A 16945-nucleotide genomic window follows, 5' to 3' on the forward strand; every position below is an offset into this window, starting at 1 on the left:
TGAGGAACAGCCCTGCTCCTCCCCCCTTTGGGCTCCGGTCCAGGCCCCCCACAAAGCCGACTCACCGCGTCGGCTGCTGACAGGCTGAAGAAATACAGGCCAGGCCCGGGCCAGGAGTGAGGCCTGGAGGGGGATGGCAGCCTGAGCCGGCAGAAACCAAACTCAGGCCCGGGCACCGCGTCACCACCTCCCAGCTGTAAGAGCAATGCCTACGCGAGCAATACTGTGCTCACTCCTGACTTCTCAGTGCTTAGCACATACGAGGCACCAGATGAGTATTTGCTGAGTGAATGAGTGAGTGAATGAATGAATACATGTTGGGCTTTCCCACCATCCAAAAGAGGGAGGGAACTGGGTTTCTCAGTATGGCTGAGGACATTCTGGGACAGACACCTAACTCTGATTCAAAGACTGGAAGGCAGGAAACAGGTGAGGAGGACACATGGGGACCGCTCCAGGGAGAGAATGAAGGAAACACCAGTCACCCAGTTGAGACCTCTGGACTCCTGGTACCTGGGCTGGGGGTATATGGAAGGAGGCTGAGGGGTAGGAGAGGGCCCAGCATAGGATGGGATCCCTAAAATCTGAGCAAGAACAACTGGCAAGAGAGAGGAACCCCTCCCAGGCAGTCAGCTGGAGTGGGTAGGCCAGGCTGCCCCCGGCAGAAGGGTTGAGTTGTCTGAGCCATCAGGAGCCTCAGCTGCCAGCCAGAAGCACCCTCAGGGCAGATCTGGAAAGCCTGCCTGGTTTATGGCCTGTTCTACCCTCCTGGCCTCTGAGACCCTGGTGCGAGATGGAGGAGGGTGCCCGGCAGCAGAGGCCAGGCCCTGGGAGAGCTTCCCCCACAACCCGGGACCTCGGCACTCAGCACTCACCTGGTCTCCGTGGGCATGGGGCACATGAGGTCACCCCCCAGAAGGCTCCCACACTGCCACAGCAGTCCTCCTGGGCAGTCAGCTCCAGCAGGGGGTTGGCACACTGGAAAAGAGGCCATGGACACCCATCACCGCCTCTGCCCTCCCCTGCTGTGCCAAGGGCTGTTCCAGGAAAGCCTGAGACAAGAGCTCACCCCCCGCTTCTTACCAGAGGATGCCCCAACTATGGAGGGTAGGAGAGGGTCAGCTGATGCCCCAGAAGGAAGCAGAGAAACCTGTGGTCCACTCTACCAGACTTGAAACTTGGGGAGTGGGGACATATCCCAGGCAAGACAACATCTGCTCTGTGCAGTCTGCAAACTGCCAGCTTCCATGTCCCCCACCCACAGAGGGTCCCAAAGGACGGGCTTTCCTCTGTCAGACTCCAGGGTCACCTACGGTGCAGGCCTTCCCCGGGGCAGTGTCCAGGCTCAGGGACACCACAAGCTGAGAGGCCAGGGAGGGTCTGGGGACTCAGAGCCTCTATCCCTTCGCTCCCACCTGCCACCTCCTCCAGCTTCCTAACCTCAGGAGGGATTTCTGGAAACACCAAACTGCAACCCTGAGAAAAACCGTCCTGGGTCTGGCTCAGCCCCTGGTCTTAGGTGCTTGGACTCGGAAGAGCTCACCTGATTTCCCATCACCGACTGTGGAGAACTCCAGGGCGGGAGGGGCTGTCTCTCATCTTCACACCCCCAAGGCTTTGGAGTTTAACCCACATTTGCTAATTCCACATCTCTGTGACCCCAATCTCAACTGAATACCAAACTACTTCTTGCCAGATCTAACAGTCCCACTGTCTGTGCACCAGGGGTCCTGGACTCAGCTCCAGGAAAGTCCAGGATTTACTGGGACCGGAGGACACTGGTGACCCCTCTAGAGGGGCACTCTCTTGGGTCCTCTTCGGTGTGCCTGGCACTGACAGGTACCCAGTGGAGCCCAGGCAGAGGCCCAGCCTCTCCACACTCAGGCACTTTTATGCCCAGAGTTTTTCCATCTGGAGAATGGGAGACTCTGCAGACACATTCCGTAAGAATGAGAAGGAGAGAGAGAAGGAGAAGGGGTAGAGTGGGGGACAATTGCTATTCTGGAAGCCCCCAGGGCTCAGGCAGGAGCTACATTCTCACCTGGCCATTCACAGCGCTCAGGTAACACCGGCCCAACAGCCCCCGAGGCCTGGGAGCTGCTGGAGGCAGCGGCCGAGGGGCCTCTCCAGACCGGGCAGGGATGCTGTTGCTGTCCCATTGGCTGTGGCTGGGGCTGGCAGGAAGCCGAGGCGCGGGTCTGGTCTCCACGCTGTTCTCCTCCTGGGCCTCCTCGGCCTCGCCCCGCACCCGTGCCACCTGGTGGACCTGCACTGAGGCCTCTGGCGGGTGGCGAATGTGCACCTTCACCAAGGAGGGGTTCACAGAGGCTGCGCACAGGGGCTGGGGTCAGAGTCGGTGAAACAGGGCCCCACCCTCTGAAGAGTGCCCCCGAGCCCTGCGCCAGGAGGCCACTGGCTGTGTGTTTCCACAAACCTCTCCTTCCGTTTCTTCACTCTCTGCTCAAACCCCGAACAATACCCCAGCAGGGACAGGACTAAGCGCAAACTCCTTGGCTCCCTACCTTTCAACAACGGACCTGCAATATCAGCTTCACACTCCCTTCCTGATTCCACCTCCCCTGCGATCCTTACCACCCCTGAGCTCCAGCCCGCGGACCTTGCATGGTCCCACCTGCACCCCTTTGCTCAGCCTGTCCTTCTGCAGAGGAGCCCTTCCCACCGCCCTCTGTTTGACCAAAGGCTGCCCATTGCTTAAGGCCTGACTGAAGCCCTCCTCCTCCACGCAGGCTTCCCCCAGCACCCTGGGCACAGAGCTCTCCACCCCCAGAGCTCCTGGAGAATTCTGGTTTTTTCTGTACCCTTTGTTTGGCACCTAATAATGGAAGGCAAGGGAAATGAAATGTTCCATGATGGTGTTCTCCTTCCTGTCCATCGTCCCTCTATGTCCAGGACTGTGCACTCCTTGAGGGCAGGATCCTGCCCTCATACTCTGCTGTCTCACCCATAGCACCCCATGAGGGGTAAGGGCAAAAAAATATTGATGAATTCGGATGGAAGGGCAAAGAGAAGTTTAGAGAGTGAAACTGAGCTCTGAGGGCGGAAGAGAAGGAGGGACGTCTGACTATGAAGAAAGGACTAGAGCCAGTTTCTCGTCCCCTCCACCATGGTGCCAGCGCCTGCCGTACGGGGACCCGGGGCACCTCCCAGTCCCGTGCTGCCCCCACCCCGCACTCACCCAGCTGGTTGGAGAGAGGCAGTGTGAAGGTGGACTGCCTCAAGGGGCCCCCCAGTGGGGCCCTGTGACGGGAGCCCCTCTCTGAGGGCTCCCTGTCCAGCTTTGGGGCGGGCAGATGGCAGAACTTCCCGGTGGAGTTGGTGGGGCACCAGCACTCGTCTCTGCCGATGCAGCGGCCGCCGTTCAGGCAGGGGATCTGGCAGAAATCTACGACAGTGACCTCAAGGTGACCGGAGGTGGAAGAACATAGCAGTACCCACCATGTGACCGGTGGGTGACAACAGAGGAGCAGGGGGAGCAGGACCCCAAATCTGGAGGCTTGGGGAACCCAGCACCCCCTGGAAGGCAGGGACTCTCCAGGAGGCCCGGAAGGAAGAAGGGTAGACAATAACCAGCCTTTGCCTTTCTACAAAGACCTTCCACGCCTTTCCTCAACCCCACAATAACCTGGGGGGCAGGGGAGCAGTGGCGCTATTAACTCCCTCACTTCTCTGTGGAGAAAACTTGGACTCAGAGAGGTTATGTGACTTGCCGAGAGTCACACAGCTAGGCCATGGCAGAGCTGGGTGAGGACTCAGCTTTCTGTGTGACTGGGGACAAATCACAGAAGCCACGGTGTGAGAGCAGTGGGCTTCCTTCTTGCAGAAGAGCTGGGCTCCTGCCCAAGGCAGGCCCGCCCTCTGTACCCCCTGCCCTCCCAGGGTCAGCCGGAAACCATCTGGGGGGGGAAGGGACTCACAGATGCGGAATCCAGACTTAGGGTCATGCCCATGGCCGCCTTGGCTATACAGGGTGGTGGTGTCGCCACGCTCACAGCTGTTGGCACAGTGCCCCCGGGCACAGGTCTGCTTGCAGATGGTGGGAGTGAAGACAATCTTGATCTTCTTGATTTTCTCCGTGAGGTTCAGCCCTGCAGAGAGAGGGCTTGGGTCCAGGGGGCAGGGCTGAGAGGCACAGCTAGGACCTCCAGAGGCTGGTCAGAAAGGCCCATGGGACCAGGGGTGAATCCATCCCAAGGGCATTTGCTAAGCACCTACGGGCTCCATATCCCATGGTGGGGGCGGGGTCATATCTTTGAGAAGCTCACAGTCCAGCATTTATTGAGCGACGCCAACATACTGGCCACTAAGCTCAGGCTTTATGCACATTAACTCTCAACCCTCTTGAGTGAGGATTATTTTAGGTTGAACCATTAGAAATTGTCATTTCTGTAGGTTGAAATGGTTGAATATAGGTGATGTTCCTATATCCATCATAATATTCCCATTTCACAGTTAAGGAAACGAGGTCCAGAGACGGTTGGGTTGCCCCACGTCACACAGCTAGCAAGTCTGCAGTGGGGCTTTGAACACAAGGGCAGAGAACTGAGTGGAGCTCAGACTTGCAGGAGTGAAGTTTTCTAAGAGAAGTAGAGGAAGATAAAGCCTGAAAGAATGATTAGAGTCAGGTTGGGGGCCCTAACCGCCAGAACAAGGATCGGGCGCTTCATTCGGTTGGTAGAGGGAAGTCATTGAAAAATTCAGTAAGAGATCAAAGAGGAAGTGGGGGGCCTAATGCCCTCCCAGCTGGGGGGTGCAGGTGGATGGGGGGCAGGGAGACCAGTTGGCAGGTCATTGCAACAGTGCAAGTTGAGGTCACTTCACTTAATATGGGTGGTGACGGTGGAAATATAAAGGAGGGGTACATTCAGTGTAGGGAGCCCAGGAGGGGAGCCGGAAGGCAGACGGGTTGAGGAGGGAAGTATAAAAAGTCTATGTAGGGGGCTGGCCCCATGGCCGAGTGGTTAAGTTTGCGTGCTCCGCTGCAGGCGGCCCAGTATTTCATTGGTTCGTATCCTGGGCGCAGACATGGCACTGCTCATCAAACCACGCTGAGGCGGCGTCCCACATGCCACAACTAGAAGGACCCACAACGAAGAATATACAACTATGTACCGGGGGGCTTTGGGGAGAAAAAGGAAAAAATAAAATCTTTAAAAAAAAAAAAAGTCTATGTAGACCACGCGTTCAAGAAACTAGACTGTGTTGGCAGGAGTGATGGAGAGAAAGCCAGAGGGAAGTGGAGAAATAACTCTGTGTGTGTGTGTGTGTGAGAGGGAGAGAGAGAAAGGGAATCAGAGGGCTGCAAGCAGGTGCATATGCTGATGAGAAGGGGCTGAGAGAGGCGACAGGTTGAAGGGGGAGGAGAGACGGGGCAAGAGGAGGACAAGTCATGGCCTAGCATTCCAGAGAAACAAGAAGTGAGGTGTGCCTTAGACAAGAAGAGGGACACCTCCTTTTCAAGATGACAAGAAAGGCCACCCACTATAAAAAGGACTGAAGTACTGATGCGTGCTACAACACGGATAAACCTCAAAAATATTATACTGAATTGTATCAGACACAAAAGGCCACACGTTGTATGATTCTGCTCACATGACATGTCCAGGATGTGCAAATCTATAGAGACAGAAAGATTAGTGGGGCCAGGGACTGGGGGCAGAGGGGAATAGGGAGTGACTGCTTCATGGGTATGGGGTTTCTTTTTGGAATGATGGAAATGTTCTAGAATTAGATAGTGGTGACGGTCACACAAAATTATGAATATACTAAAAATCACTGAGTATACACTTTAAAATGGTGAATTTTATGTTATGTAAATTTCACTTCAATTTTATTTTATTTACTTTTTGAAAGATTGGCACCTGTACTAACATCTGTGGCCAATCTTTCTTTCTTTCCCTTTTTTTTTCTTCTTCTTCTTCTCCCCTAAGCCTCCCAGTACATAGTTGTATATTCTAATTGTAGGTCCTTCTGGTTGTGCTACATGGGACGCCACCTCAGCGTGGCCTGATGAGCAGTGCCATGTCTGTACCCAGGATCTGAACCGGTGAAACCCTGGGCTGCCGAAGCGGAGTGCGTGAACTTAATTGCTCGGCCACAGGGCCAGCCCTCACCTCAATTTTAAAAGGAAAACAGAGACAGGAGGTCAGCTCGGGCACAGATTAGGTGAGGGAGTGGTGTGTGTGGTGGGACAGACAGGCAGACAGGTGAGGGGCTCCCTGGGAGGCGGCAGGTATGTCCACGTGCTGATGGGAAAGCAGGGGCAGCTGGAGTAGCCGTTCTGAGGAATGAGAGAGAGAGAGTGTCCAGGCGCACAGGGAAGGACTGCGGCGCAGCGAGCAGAACCAGAAGAACATGTGGAGGCACGAATCCAAGGGATGCTTGGTTCCCTTCTCCAGGAAGCAGAGGCCCAGCTGTAGGTGCTAATGAAGCAAGTGGTGGGGTTGGTCCAGGGGATAGGGATGTGCAGGAAGGAGGAGGTGGAAGGACCAGGCCTGGGAAGGTGAGGGTCATGGCTGCATGTGAAGGAAGCAAAGGCTGGACAGGTGACAGATGGGGTGGAAATGGAGCACTCCACGTCCAAGGGTCTTAAGGGGGCTAAGTGCTGACGGTGAGTTTGGGACCTCTGGAGCCCGGGACAAAGCAGGCGCTCGACAACTGTTTGTTGATTGACTGAAAGCATGAGGGACAAGGTGATGACTCAGCCCCTCTGTGAGAGTGGAGGGGGAAGCAAAGGTGGGGAGAAGAAGGTCAGAGATTTAGATGTCCTGTTCTTCCAAGATCCCGAGACCAGGTGTCCTTACCCCAGGGGGATGACAGGGGGTCCAGATATGCTGCCTGCTGGGCGCCATCCCTCCTCTCAAGGCCTGGCCCCGCGGGCAGGGCGTTGGAAGTCAGCTGGCCACTGGCCGCAGGGGCCGGGTACAGTCGGACTGTCCGGGACAGCCCCACGTGTTGCTGGGAGGGCTGGGTCTGGCTGAGCCCACTCAGGGTCCTGTGGAGACAACCGTGACATGGGGTTTGCATCCTGGGAGCGGTGTCTCTGTGCCCTCTCTGTTCAGGGTGCTCCCCACCCCTGCCTCTGCACGGAAGAGTGCTCTCTGTTTGGCTCCCTTCTTGCCAACTCCTGGAAAATGGAGGTGCCCTGACGCAGGGGGAATGAGCTAGCTAGTTCAGTGGGAATGTCTACTTCTCTGTGGAATCACTGAGCTTTGGCTGGTTATTCTGGACAAGTCACTTAGCCTCTCTGGACCTCAGGGCCCTCGACTGCAAAATGTTAGACTGGTCCCATGTAGCTCTGACATTGTAAGAGTCTTCAAGACTCTTATGGACCAGTGTCTGCCCCCAAACTGAGTCCTGTGCCTACTCCCTGCCAATTCTTAATACAACTCTTCATACAAATACCTGTGGAATAGGTGCCCAATAAATACACATTCACAGATTGATTCAGGGGTGGAGCCTAGAATATCCTTCTCGCTTATTTTATTGTAAAAATAGTATAACAACAATATTCAAGGAGGAAAAATGAACCCATCGTCCTCCCTAACACAGCAAATACTTTTTCCATTTAACATTTGCTCAAGTTTGTTCTTACACTATTGTCATCACCCATAGATACAATTTAAATTCTGATTTTTTACTAAACATTAGATCATACTTTATACAATTCCATAATTTTCATATTTATCATCTTAATTGCTACATGACAGTCTATCTGAAGACCAATCACAATTTATTCAGACATTGTTCTGTTACATATTTAGATTGTTTTTAACTGTGCACATCCTTACTCATTCAGCTTTTTTCTTCTGTTAAAATATTCCTTTAGTATAGGGGGATTCATTATGCTATTCTATTTTATTCTGTATGTTTGAAAAATTCTTATAATAGAAATTCTGAAAAGGATTATTATTTTAGGATTAATTCCAAGGACTAGAATGACATATCAAAGGTTATAAACATTTATGGCTCTAAGTACACAGGAGTCTATTGCTTTCTGAAAGTGTCACATAAAAAATATAAATGTACCACTTACAGCACAATCTTGCCAGCATAGCATATTATTTATATATATCTATATATATATATATTTTTTTTTTGGTGAGGAAGATTGGCCCTGAGCTAACATCTGTTGCTAATGTTCCTCTTTTTGCTTGAGGAAGATTGTCACTGAGCTAACATCTGTGCCAATCTTCCTCTATTTTGTAGTGGAATGCTGCCACAGCATGGATTGATGAGCAGTGTGTAGGTCCACTCCTAGGATCCGAACCTGTGAACCCCGGACTGCCAAAGCAGAGCACATGAACTTAACCACTATGCCACTGGGCTGGCCCTGCATATTATTAATTTTTTATACTTTGCTAATTAAATAAGCATAAAATGATACTTCAATGCTGCTTTTATCTCCCTTTTTTATTACTCCTGAGGTTTACATTTTTTTCATACATCTATTTGCCACTTGTCAAAAGTTTCTGCTCATATCCTTTGATATCTTAAATATCTGAGTTTTCTCATAAATTTGAACACGTCTTTATGTGTTTATTATTAGGCAGTGCATTCTACAAAGCAGCCTCCACCGTTGATACTCTGTCGCTGTCACAACGTGTATGAACCACTGCTTACACGACAGTGTCTGGACTGTGGTGGGCGTGAACACATTAAAGCTGAGAGGGTGATTACTCGCCCAAGGTTAGACAACAGATAAATCAGGGCCCGGGATTCCAACCCAGGGCATTCCAGCCCAGACCAGGATGGAAGCTCAGCCTAGAGCCTCTGCTCAGGCCAGAGGGGTGCTCCTCCCCCCAGTAGGTCCCACCCCTATCCTCTCCACTGGATTCCTTGCCCACATGGGCTAAGGTCCTGGGACTCTCTCCCTCTGCCATCCTGACTCCAGTTCTGTTGGCTCAGGACTTGGCTCCCGTGAGCATCAAATATTGCTCTTCCTTCTGGTGCTACCAGCAGCAAATCCTCACCCTGACAGGCCCCAACCATGCCTCACCCTGCTTCCCAAGTTTAGGGGCTAGAGTGAGAGAGAGGCCCTGTTAGCCACCCTGAAGCTCTTGGAGCTGTAATGGACCAGCATTGGGAGCCCAAACCCCGAGCATCTGCTCCTCATTCCCAGGAGAAGGTCAGCAAAACCAGCTGCAGCAGAAAACACAATCCTTTCAACGCTTCCAAGAGGGTGCCCGAGAGAGGGGGGTGAGCCGGTGGGTCAGTGGAGCCTCCTCCTGGTGGTAGCAGGCTGGTACCACAGCTCACCTTAGTGCCAGCGCCACAAAGCACCAGAGAGAGGTGGAGGGAGTAGCAAGTGCTCTGCCCAGACCACCTGGTACTTTTTTGAACTTGACCCTGACAAAGAGCCCTCCAATCTGGTCCAGATGGAAAATCAAAGGGTTCTTTGTTGGCCCTTTGTTGTCATTGTTGTTATTGTTGCTGTCGGTTGTTTTTCTAATTGGAACTCGATGCTAATGGCCCCAAGATTCCTGAGTTCAAATCCCTTAAGGGCCAGTGGTTAACTTTGCAGAGAAGAAAAATAACAAAAACAAAAACCCAAGTATCCCCTTGTCGTGGTAGATAGGAGCTGGCTGTACAGAGGAGAGAGGGCAGGATTTGGGCCAGGCAGATGTCAGTTCCGCCTCTTGCTGGCAGAATGGTCTTGAGCAAGTCACTTAGCTCGCCTGAGCCTCAGATTCCTCATAAGTAAAATGGGAACAGCGACATCCACCTCACTGGGCCGCTGTGAGGACTAAGAAGGACAGAGAAACCCTGTGATTACTTTGCAAATATTAGTAAATGATCACAGGTTGAAAACTACGCCAGAATTTTAAAATCACATGAACAAAGAAAAAAATATACTAGATACAGTTCAGACAAAATACGTCTCCTGAAGCCCTAAAAATTCTTCTTCATCTAAGGGAAATAAAAGATTCCCCCCCAAAATATTGTTATACTGTTTAAGCATCTTTACCTATAAAGGGCCAGAGCCTAATCTGGTGTCAACACCTTTTTAACAACCAGAGCTTTCTGAGCCCCATCCATTGTCATCTATTGCTATGACGGGGATTTGGGGTTAAATGACAGAAATCAAAAAGTCCTGCCTTCTGAGGGGCTCGCAGCAGAGCAGAGGAGGGAGCCCTGGTTCTTGGATAGGTCCTACCTCTTATGCTGAAAGCACCCTTTAAGGACACAGCTGTCTCCCTTCATAAACCCCAGCCCAGTCCTTGGGGTGGCCAGGGAGGGAGGCCCTCCGTGTGTGGAGGGCTGTGGGCTCTCAGCTCAAATCTGGCTCCCAGAGAGTGGTGGCAACAGAGGCAAGCAAAAGCTTCACTGAGAAGGGGACTTTCTTGGGCCACAGTCCCCCCGGGAGAGGCTCCATCCACTCCCAGCCTTGGAAGAGCTGCTACAATTTCATTGAAGGACAGGGGTTCTCAGATATGCGTAGCACAAGAACAGAACTTGCTATCTCTCGAGATGGTTCCAGGGAAGTCCTGGCAAAGCTTCCATGATGGATCAGAACAGCCATCCCTAGACTTCAGGATTTCATGAGTCAGTAAAATTTTGAAACAAATTTAAGGGAACAGCATAAAGTTGCCAACTTTTTATTTAAGACATTAAAACGCACACAACTACCAATTACTGCCACCATAATTTCATGAAAGAAAAGACATTTCAGTGCCCAAAAGAAACATTTGAATAAGCTTAACTTTATGGAAGTCTCACCACATGGACTTTATTTTCTTCATAGACCAATGAAAACTCCATCACAGACCAGCATGGAGCCAAGGAGGAGCCACTGGGTCACGTGATCCACCAAGGTCTGTTCCAGCCTGAGGACTCCTGGGCTCTTTCAACCAATTTGGGAAGAAAAACTTCCCATCCCAGCTGGCTGGGATCTGCAGGCCCAAGGGAAAACTGCCTGGACAGTGCATACCTACAATGATGCCACTTGGTTAAATATGGTGAGCCCACATCCTGCCCAGCATGCTGAGGTTTTCAAACAGCAATGGAGAGACAGGTGGGTGACAGGCTCCATGCCCACCATGTCATGTAATTTGCACCCTAGCCCGGCGGCTTCACTCTCGTTTATAAATTGGGCTTCCAACTACGATTTGATTTGAAAAGGGTTCTGCTGCTAAAAGAAAGTTTAGAAACATCACTACAAGGTGCATATAATAGTTATAGCTACCGTTTATTGAGCACTGAGCCAGGAGCTTGAAATGCATCATCTTAGCGACATTATTTTATTAAATGGCAAAGTAAGTTGCAGAATAATATGGATAGTATGCTTCCCGCTTTGTGTTTTAAGAAAAACTCTCCCTTTTCCCCTATAGATACAGCATAGGAAAAGTCTGGAACAATCTGTAAACAGTGGCTCCCTTTGGGAATGAGAGTGTATGTGTAACTAGCGTTTTAAACTTTATATGTTTCTACATTTTTGGAATATTTTCAGGAAAAATTTTTACAGTAAATATGCATCATTTTGTAACAGAAATAAATCTCTATTTTCCCCAGCAACACCGCTTTATAGATAAGAAAACTGAGGCTCAGGAAAAGCATGGTAAATGTGTGCAAATAAATAGACTCCAAGGTGGACTGTGATGGCTAACAGAGTTCAGATGAAAGAAAGACCGTGACATTTGAGCTGGAGCTTAAGAGATGGCTAGAATTTTCACAGTCCAAAATGAGGAGGAAGACATTCCACATAAGAAAAATGACATAAGAAAATGCATGGAGGTGGGAAGCATGGGCCACATTTAAGGAAGAATAATGAGTACCATTAATTATAGCAGAGGATGGGAGAAGGCTGGAGGGAAATAACATCCATTCAGTGCGGGCATCATGCTAGGTGTTTTACATAATATATCATCTACTTGTCCAAACAACCCTATGATCAAAAACCTCTGCTTGGCCAAAACTACCTTAAACAAAGTAAAAAGGCAGATGACAAAACTTGAGAAATATGTGCAACTCATATCACAGACAAAGGACCAATCTTCATAATACATCAAGAGCTCTTAAAAACAGACAAGACTGACCAACAGCCCTCAAAGAAAAGTTAGCAAAGTGATATGAACGGTTTACAGGAAAAAAAATACATGTTTTTTTAAACATGTGAAAATATGCCCAACCTTTCTCATCCTAAGAGATGTGCAAATGAAAACTACTCTGAGGTAGCATTTTTTTTATCCATCAGAAATCCAAAAGTTTAATAGTAGACTAATTTCTTGAAATAGACTGAAACAGTCACTCTCAGATATTGCTGGTAGGAATGCAAACTGATACAGCCCTTATGGAGAGAGCAATGTGGCAATGTCTATGCACACCACAATGCATCTACGCTTTGCCCCTGCAGGTTCACCTCCGAGACTATGTTGCCCATAAACCTGCTGTGGTGGGCACTGCCTGCTCAGGTCCCCTTTGCAGCTGGTGCACCCCGGCTGGCTTCTTCTGAGTAGTGCTATTGGCTGATGGCAACTACCTGACAAGCTCCTCCCACCACCATGACCTTGAAGCCAGTGACTGCCCTCACGGAAGTTCAAAGGCCCAGCCCCCTTGCTTTAAGGTGGGACAACTCTGCAAGCTCCACCTTCAGTCAGGCCTTGGCTTGATTTCCTGGGAACCAATCCTCGCTTGGCTCTTTCCACCTTGCCCTTCTGCTTCCCTCCCTCCCTTAGCACTCCCCAATAAATCACATACACACCCAGATCCATGTCCCAACTCCACCTCTAGGGAAATCTGACCTAAGACACTCGTAAATGTCCAACATGATGGATGAACAAGATTATTCATAGCAGCACTATTTTGTAATAGCAAAACATTTCGTAAAGAGTAGAAACAACTTAAGTGTCCTTCAGTAGGGGGTTGGTTAAACAAACCAGGATACATCCACAGGATGGAGTCATATGCCCTCCAAACAGAGAGAAACAGCTCCTTACATTTCCCTTACATGCGCAGGGAAAGCTCTCCAAGATAGATTGAAAAGTGAAAAAAAGCCCAAATCTGGCCCACTGACAGTTTTTGTACGAACTGTGACCTAACAATGGTTTTTTATAGTTTTAAATGGTTGAAAAAAATCAAAAGAAGGATAATATTTCACGACATGAGAAAGTGATACGAAATTCAAATTTAAGTTTCCATAAATAAAGTGTAGTTGGAACACAGCCACACTCATTGCCTATGACTGCTTCTCCTCTACAACAGCAGAGCAGAGCGGTTGCAGAAACCATATGTCGTACATAGCCTAAACTATTTACTATCTGGCCTTTTATGGAAAAAGTGCTGACTCCTGGTGTGGGGCATATAAACTTTTGTGTAATAAAAGAGAAGATAAGGATATGTGTTACATATATTTGCATATTCATAAAGCAACCTTGGAAGGATACCCTGGGAATTAATAACAGTGGTTACCTACGGGTATGTGGGGGTAGCGGGTAGGGGATCGGGGGAGGGAGTGGGAAGTGGGTGGATGGGGAATCAACTGGTGTTACAGTTTAATGAATGTGCGCTCTGTGCCAGGCTCTGGCCCAACAATGCGCATCACGTGCATTATCTCATGTAGGCCTCTCCATAACCCTAAGAGTTACTCATTATCCTCATTTTACAGTCAAGAAAACAGAGGGTAGGGAAGTTCTATGCCTTGCTGAAGGTTGCAGAACTCCCAAGTACAGAAGCCAGGTTACCAAACCAGCTAAGTTCATCCTAAAGCCAGCCCACCATTTGGTGTTTCTTTTTCCCCATTTCACAGATGAGGACACTGAGGCTTTGAGGGATTAAAGAGGAATAGGTTCGGGTCCATGTGGTGGAGAGCCTGAAATATCGGGGAGGTGTCTGGCCTGTACTGAACGGGTGAAGGAGAGTCCCTGGAGATGTTGGAGCAGCCCACTCTCTTTCACTCATTCAAGGAGCACTTACTGAGAGTCTGCCACATGCCAGGCACTAAGGCCCAAGAATGGCAAAGACCCCCTTACCCTCTCTGATCCAATGGAGGCTGGGCAAAGGGACCAGCGCTCCAGCAAAGATGTGGGGATACAAGGGGAGCCACCTATTAGCTTTGAGATGCTTGTGATCTTCAAGCAGGTCTAGGACATGATGGAATGGGCCTTTTCGAATGATTATTACTCTGGTGAAAGATTACCTGATGGTGGATGGACCAGAGAGGGGAGGGCTGGAGGCCAGCTGGAAAGCTTTGGCTGTGGTCTAGGCTAGCAGGGACCAAGGATGGGACCAAGAAGAAGTCATGGATTCAAGAGATATTTAAGACATAGAGAATTCCCAGCTGTGGCTTAGACAAATGGGTGGAGGGAGTTCCAGGAGCCAAGATCTCAACTGAGAGATCCAAGAAGTGGCTCAGTTTTGGACATGTTGGGTGTTGAGCGCCTCACGATGGCTCTGCAGATGGAAACACCCAGAAGGCAGCACTCAGGCGAGAGAAGGGGCTGCCTGGGGAGTCATCCGTGTGGAGGAGGGGGTTACAGAGTGTAGGGGAGAGATGGTATCCCTCAGGGAGAGCCTACAGAGTAAGCCACTTCAGAGCTCCCCCTGCCCCTGGCCTGAGGTGCTGACTCTGCTAACGCTTCCCAGTTTCAAGGAGGAAAGCGTGTTAATGAACAGACTGGTCTCAGTTTGAGATTTTGCTCCTGTAAATTCGTCTCCAGCCTTTGGCGCCTGCTCCCACTTGTCTGCTAGCACACGATAAAACAAATGAAAAAGCAGTAAACGAATATTAACAGAAAAACGTGGCAACAGATCGTCACACTGCGCTTGACAGCTTCTTCTTTTCACAGACACGTGCGTGTGCCTATAGCAGGGTTCTCATTTTGCACACACACGATCATCATACTTTCTGCTAATAAAACTGTTCCCAGCTCTAATCACAGAATTAATTACATTGATAGCTCATGGTATTCCTTAAGACTTCCAGGCGCTCTGACACCTAAACTTTGAGAAATACAGGAGTGAAGAAAGAATAAGAGTGAAGGAGCGGGCCTGGGAGGCACCAATGCTTGAGGGCAGACAGAGGAAGAGGCTGTGAAGGTGCCAGGGAGGGAGCGGCCAGAGAGGCAGGAGGGGAGCGGGAAGAGAGCCCCAAGACAGGAGGGCATTCCCAGAACTCTGTCTCTGCTTCTGGCCGGAGGCAGAGTCTGTTCCTTCCTGTGACTGCAGGCCCAGCTCATTACAGGTGAACACGCCCTGGCACCTCCCAAGTGGCTCGGTCTCCCCTGAGAATCTGGGTGCTGGTAAGGCAGGGGGAAGCCCTCGCAGGCTCTGCTCTTCCTCTCCTCGCAGCTGGCTAGGCAGGCCTCATGCTCAGGCCATGGTCAGATGGCCCTTGTGCTGAACTCCCAGGGACACACGATAGTGTTTCCAGACATCCTGCTGCAGCCCCTGCCACAAATCTGCCCTGCCCTGGGGGGGAAAGGACGCACCCAGTCCTGGTGGGTGAAGGGGAGGGGATGCTGTGGCCTTGGCGATGCATAGCCTGGGGGCTGGGCAGGTGAGACCCAGGCTGCGCTAAGACAGCGGCCATCACTCTCCAGCCTCTGGGTATCAGAGGTGCCAGGTTGGTGAGTGCCCAGGTGTCACTGTGAGGAGGGGACGACTGGAACCCCGCCTCATTTGTCCTAGACAATAATAATGAGAATTCTCTGAGCACTAATTCTGTGCTGTGTATTGATTGTTACACTGGCATGATGTTCTCTACTCTTTACAACCACCTTAAGAGCTAAGCACTGTTATTAACCCCATTTTTCAGAAAAGGAAACTGAGGCACAGGAAAGTTAAAGAACTTGTCCAAGGCCATTCATCTAGAATCGTGCTGTCCAATAGAACTTCCTCCGATGGTGGAAATGCTCTATAGTCTGTGCTATCCCATACACTAACCACCAGCGATCTGTGGCTTTTGAGCACTTGGAAATGCAGCTGGTGTGACTAAGCAACTGAGTTTTACATTAAATTAAATTTAAATAGCCCCATGAGGCTGGTGGCTACTGCATTGGACAGTGCAGTATAGAAAATGGGAGAGGTGAGATTTGAACCCGGAAAGTCTGTCTTAGCCTGTAGCTATGTGGTTAGAAGGGGCCCCTGGGTCCCCTCACTGTGTTCTTTGTCCCTCGAAGGCTTTGTTCATAACCCAGGCACTTGGGTTCCCTGAGTGCTCTGGCCTGGGGGAATCTGCACCCTCCTAAACCTTGCTGTCTTGCCCCCAAACTGCATTATCTGTCATCAGATGTCAGGAGGGCTGTGGAGGGAAAGAGGCTGGTTTCCATAGGACACACCCAGGACCATGTCACAGGGAAGCAGTTTGAGCACAGCGTGAGGAAGGACTTCTAAAGAGCCAGAGTTGACCAGCAACATGGTGGCCCCTGGAGAGGCAGGAGCTCCCTGTCCCTGGAATCGATGACCTGTGTCCCCATGTGCCAGAAGGGAAGCAACAGGCATTCCTGCTCTGGATGGGGCTCTGGGCACAACTTCTGAGAGACAAGGGGTGGCCTGCTCTGTGGGGCCACACCCCAGGGGACCCAGCATCCACCCGCTGCCTAGTACCAATGCAGCATCGTCAACATGGGCACCCTCACTCCCTGGTGCCCTCTTGAAAGGGCCAACAGCCGGCCTCCTTCAAGTGTCTCAAGACCTCTCCTGCTGCTGATCTTGCTGTGCCCACTTGCCCAACCCCTTCAGCCTCACTGATCAGCCTGAGGCCCCCACCCAGCCCCACGCAGCCTCCTGTGAGTCACATCCCCTGCTCTGAGGTCTGCGCCTCTAGCTCTTTGTATGGCCACACCCAGGTCTGAGAGTTCTGGAGCTCTGGCACAGACTCCAGAGGATGCCCTGCCAGGCTGAGGGGGTGGGGAGGGGACAGAACCCTGGGGGTGTCTCTTCTGCTCAGAACCACACCGCGCTCTGCTCTCCCAGTCAGCTTGGGAGGGAA

At 50.7% G+C, this 16945-nt stretch overlaps 1 protein-coding gene across 4 annotated transcripts in view; it reads right to left on the minus strand.

Moving 5' to 3' along the window:
- The window catches only part of LTBP2 (latent transforming growth factor beta binding protein 2), a 100021-nt gene that overhangs the window by 45941 nt on the left and 37135 nt on the right, over positions 1 to 16945 (minus strand). For all 4 annotated transcript variants that reach the window (XM_070514066.1, XM_070514065.1, XM_044774011.2 and 1 more), the window contains exons 4-8: positions 6822 to 7012; positions 3936 to 4106; positions 3197 to 3403; positions 2042 to 2328; positions 876 to 978 (exon numbers count right to left, since the gene is read on the minus strand). In XM_070514066.1, coding sequence (XP_070370167.1) covers positions 876 to 978; positions 2042 to 2328; positions 3197 to 3403; positions 3936 to 4106; positions 6822 to 7012 — 959 coding nt within the window. The remainder of the gene's footprint in view (positions 1 to 875; positions 979 to 2041; positions 2329 to 3196; positions 3404 to 3935; positions 4107 to 6821; positions 7013 to 16945) is intronic.

Source organism: Equus asinus, chromosome 7 (genome assembly GCF_041296235.1).
Source record: "Equus asinus isolate D_3611 breed Donkey chromosome 7, EquAss-T2T_v2, whole genome shotgun sequence".
Classification (NCBI taxonomy): domain Eukaryota; kingdom Metazoa; phylum Chordata; class Mammalia; order Perissodactyla; family Equidae; genus Equus; species Equus asinus.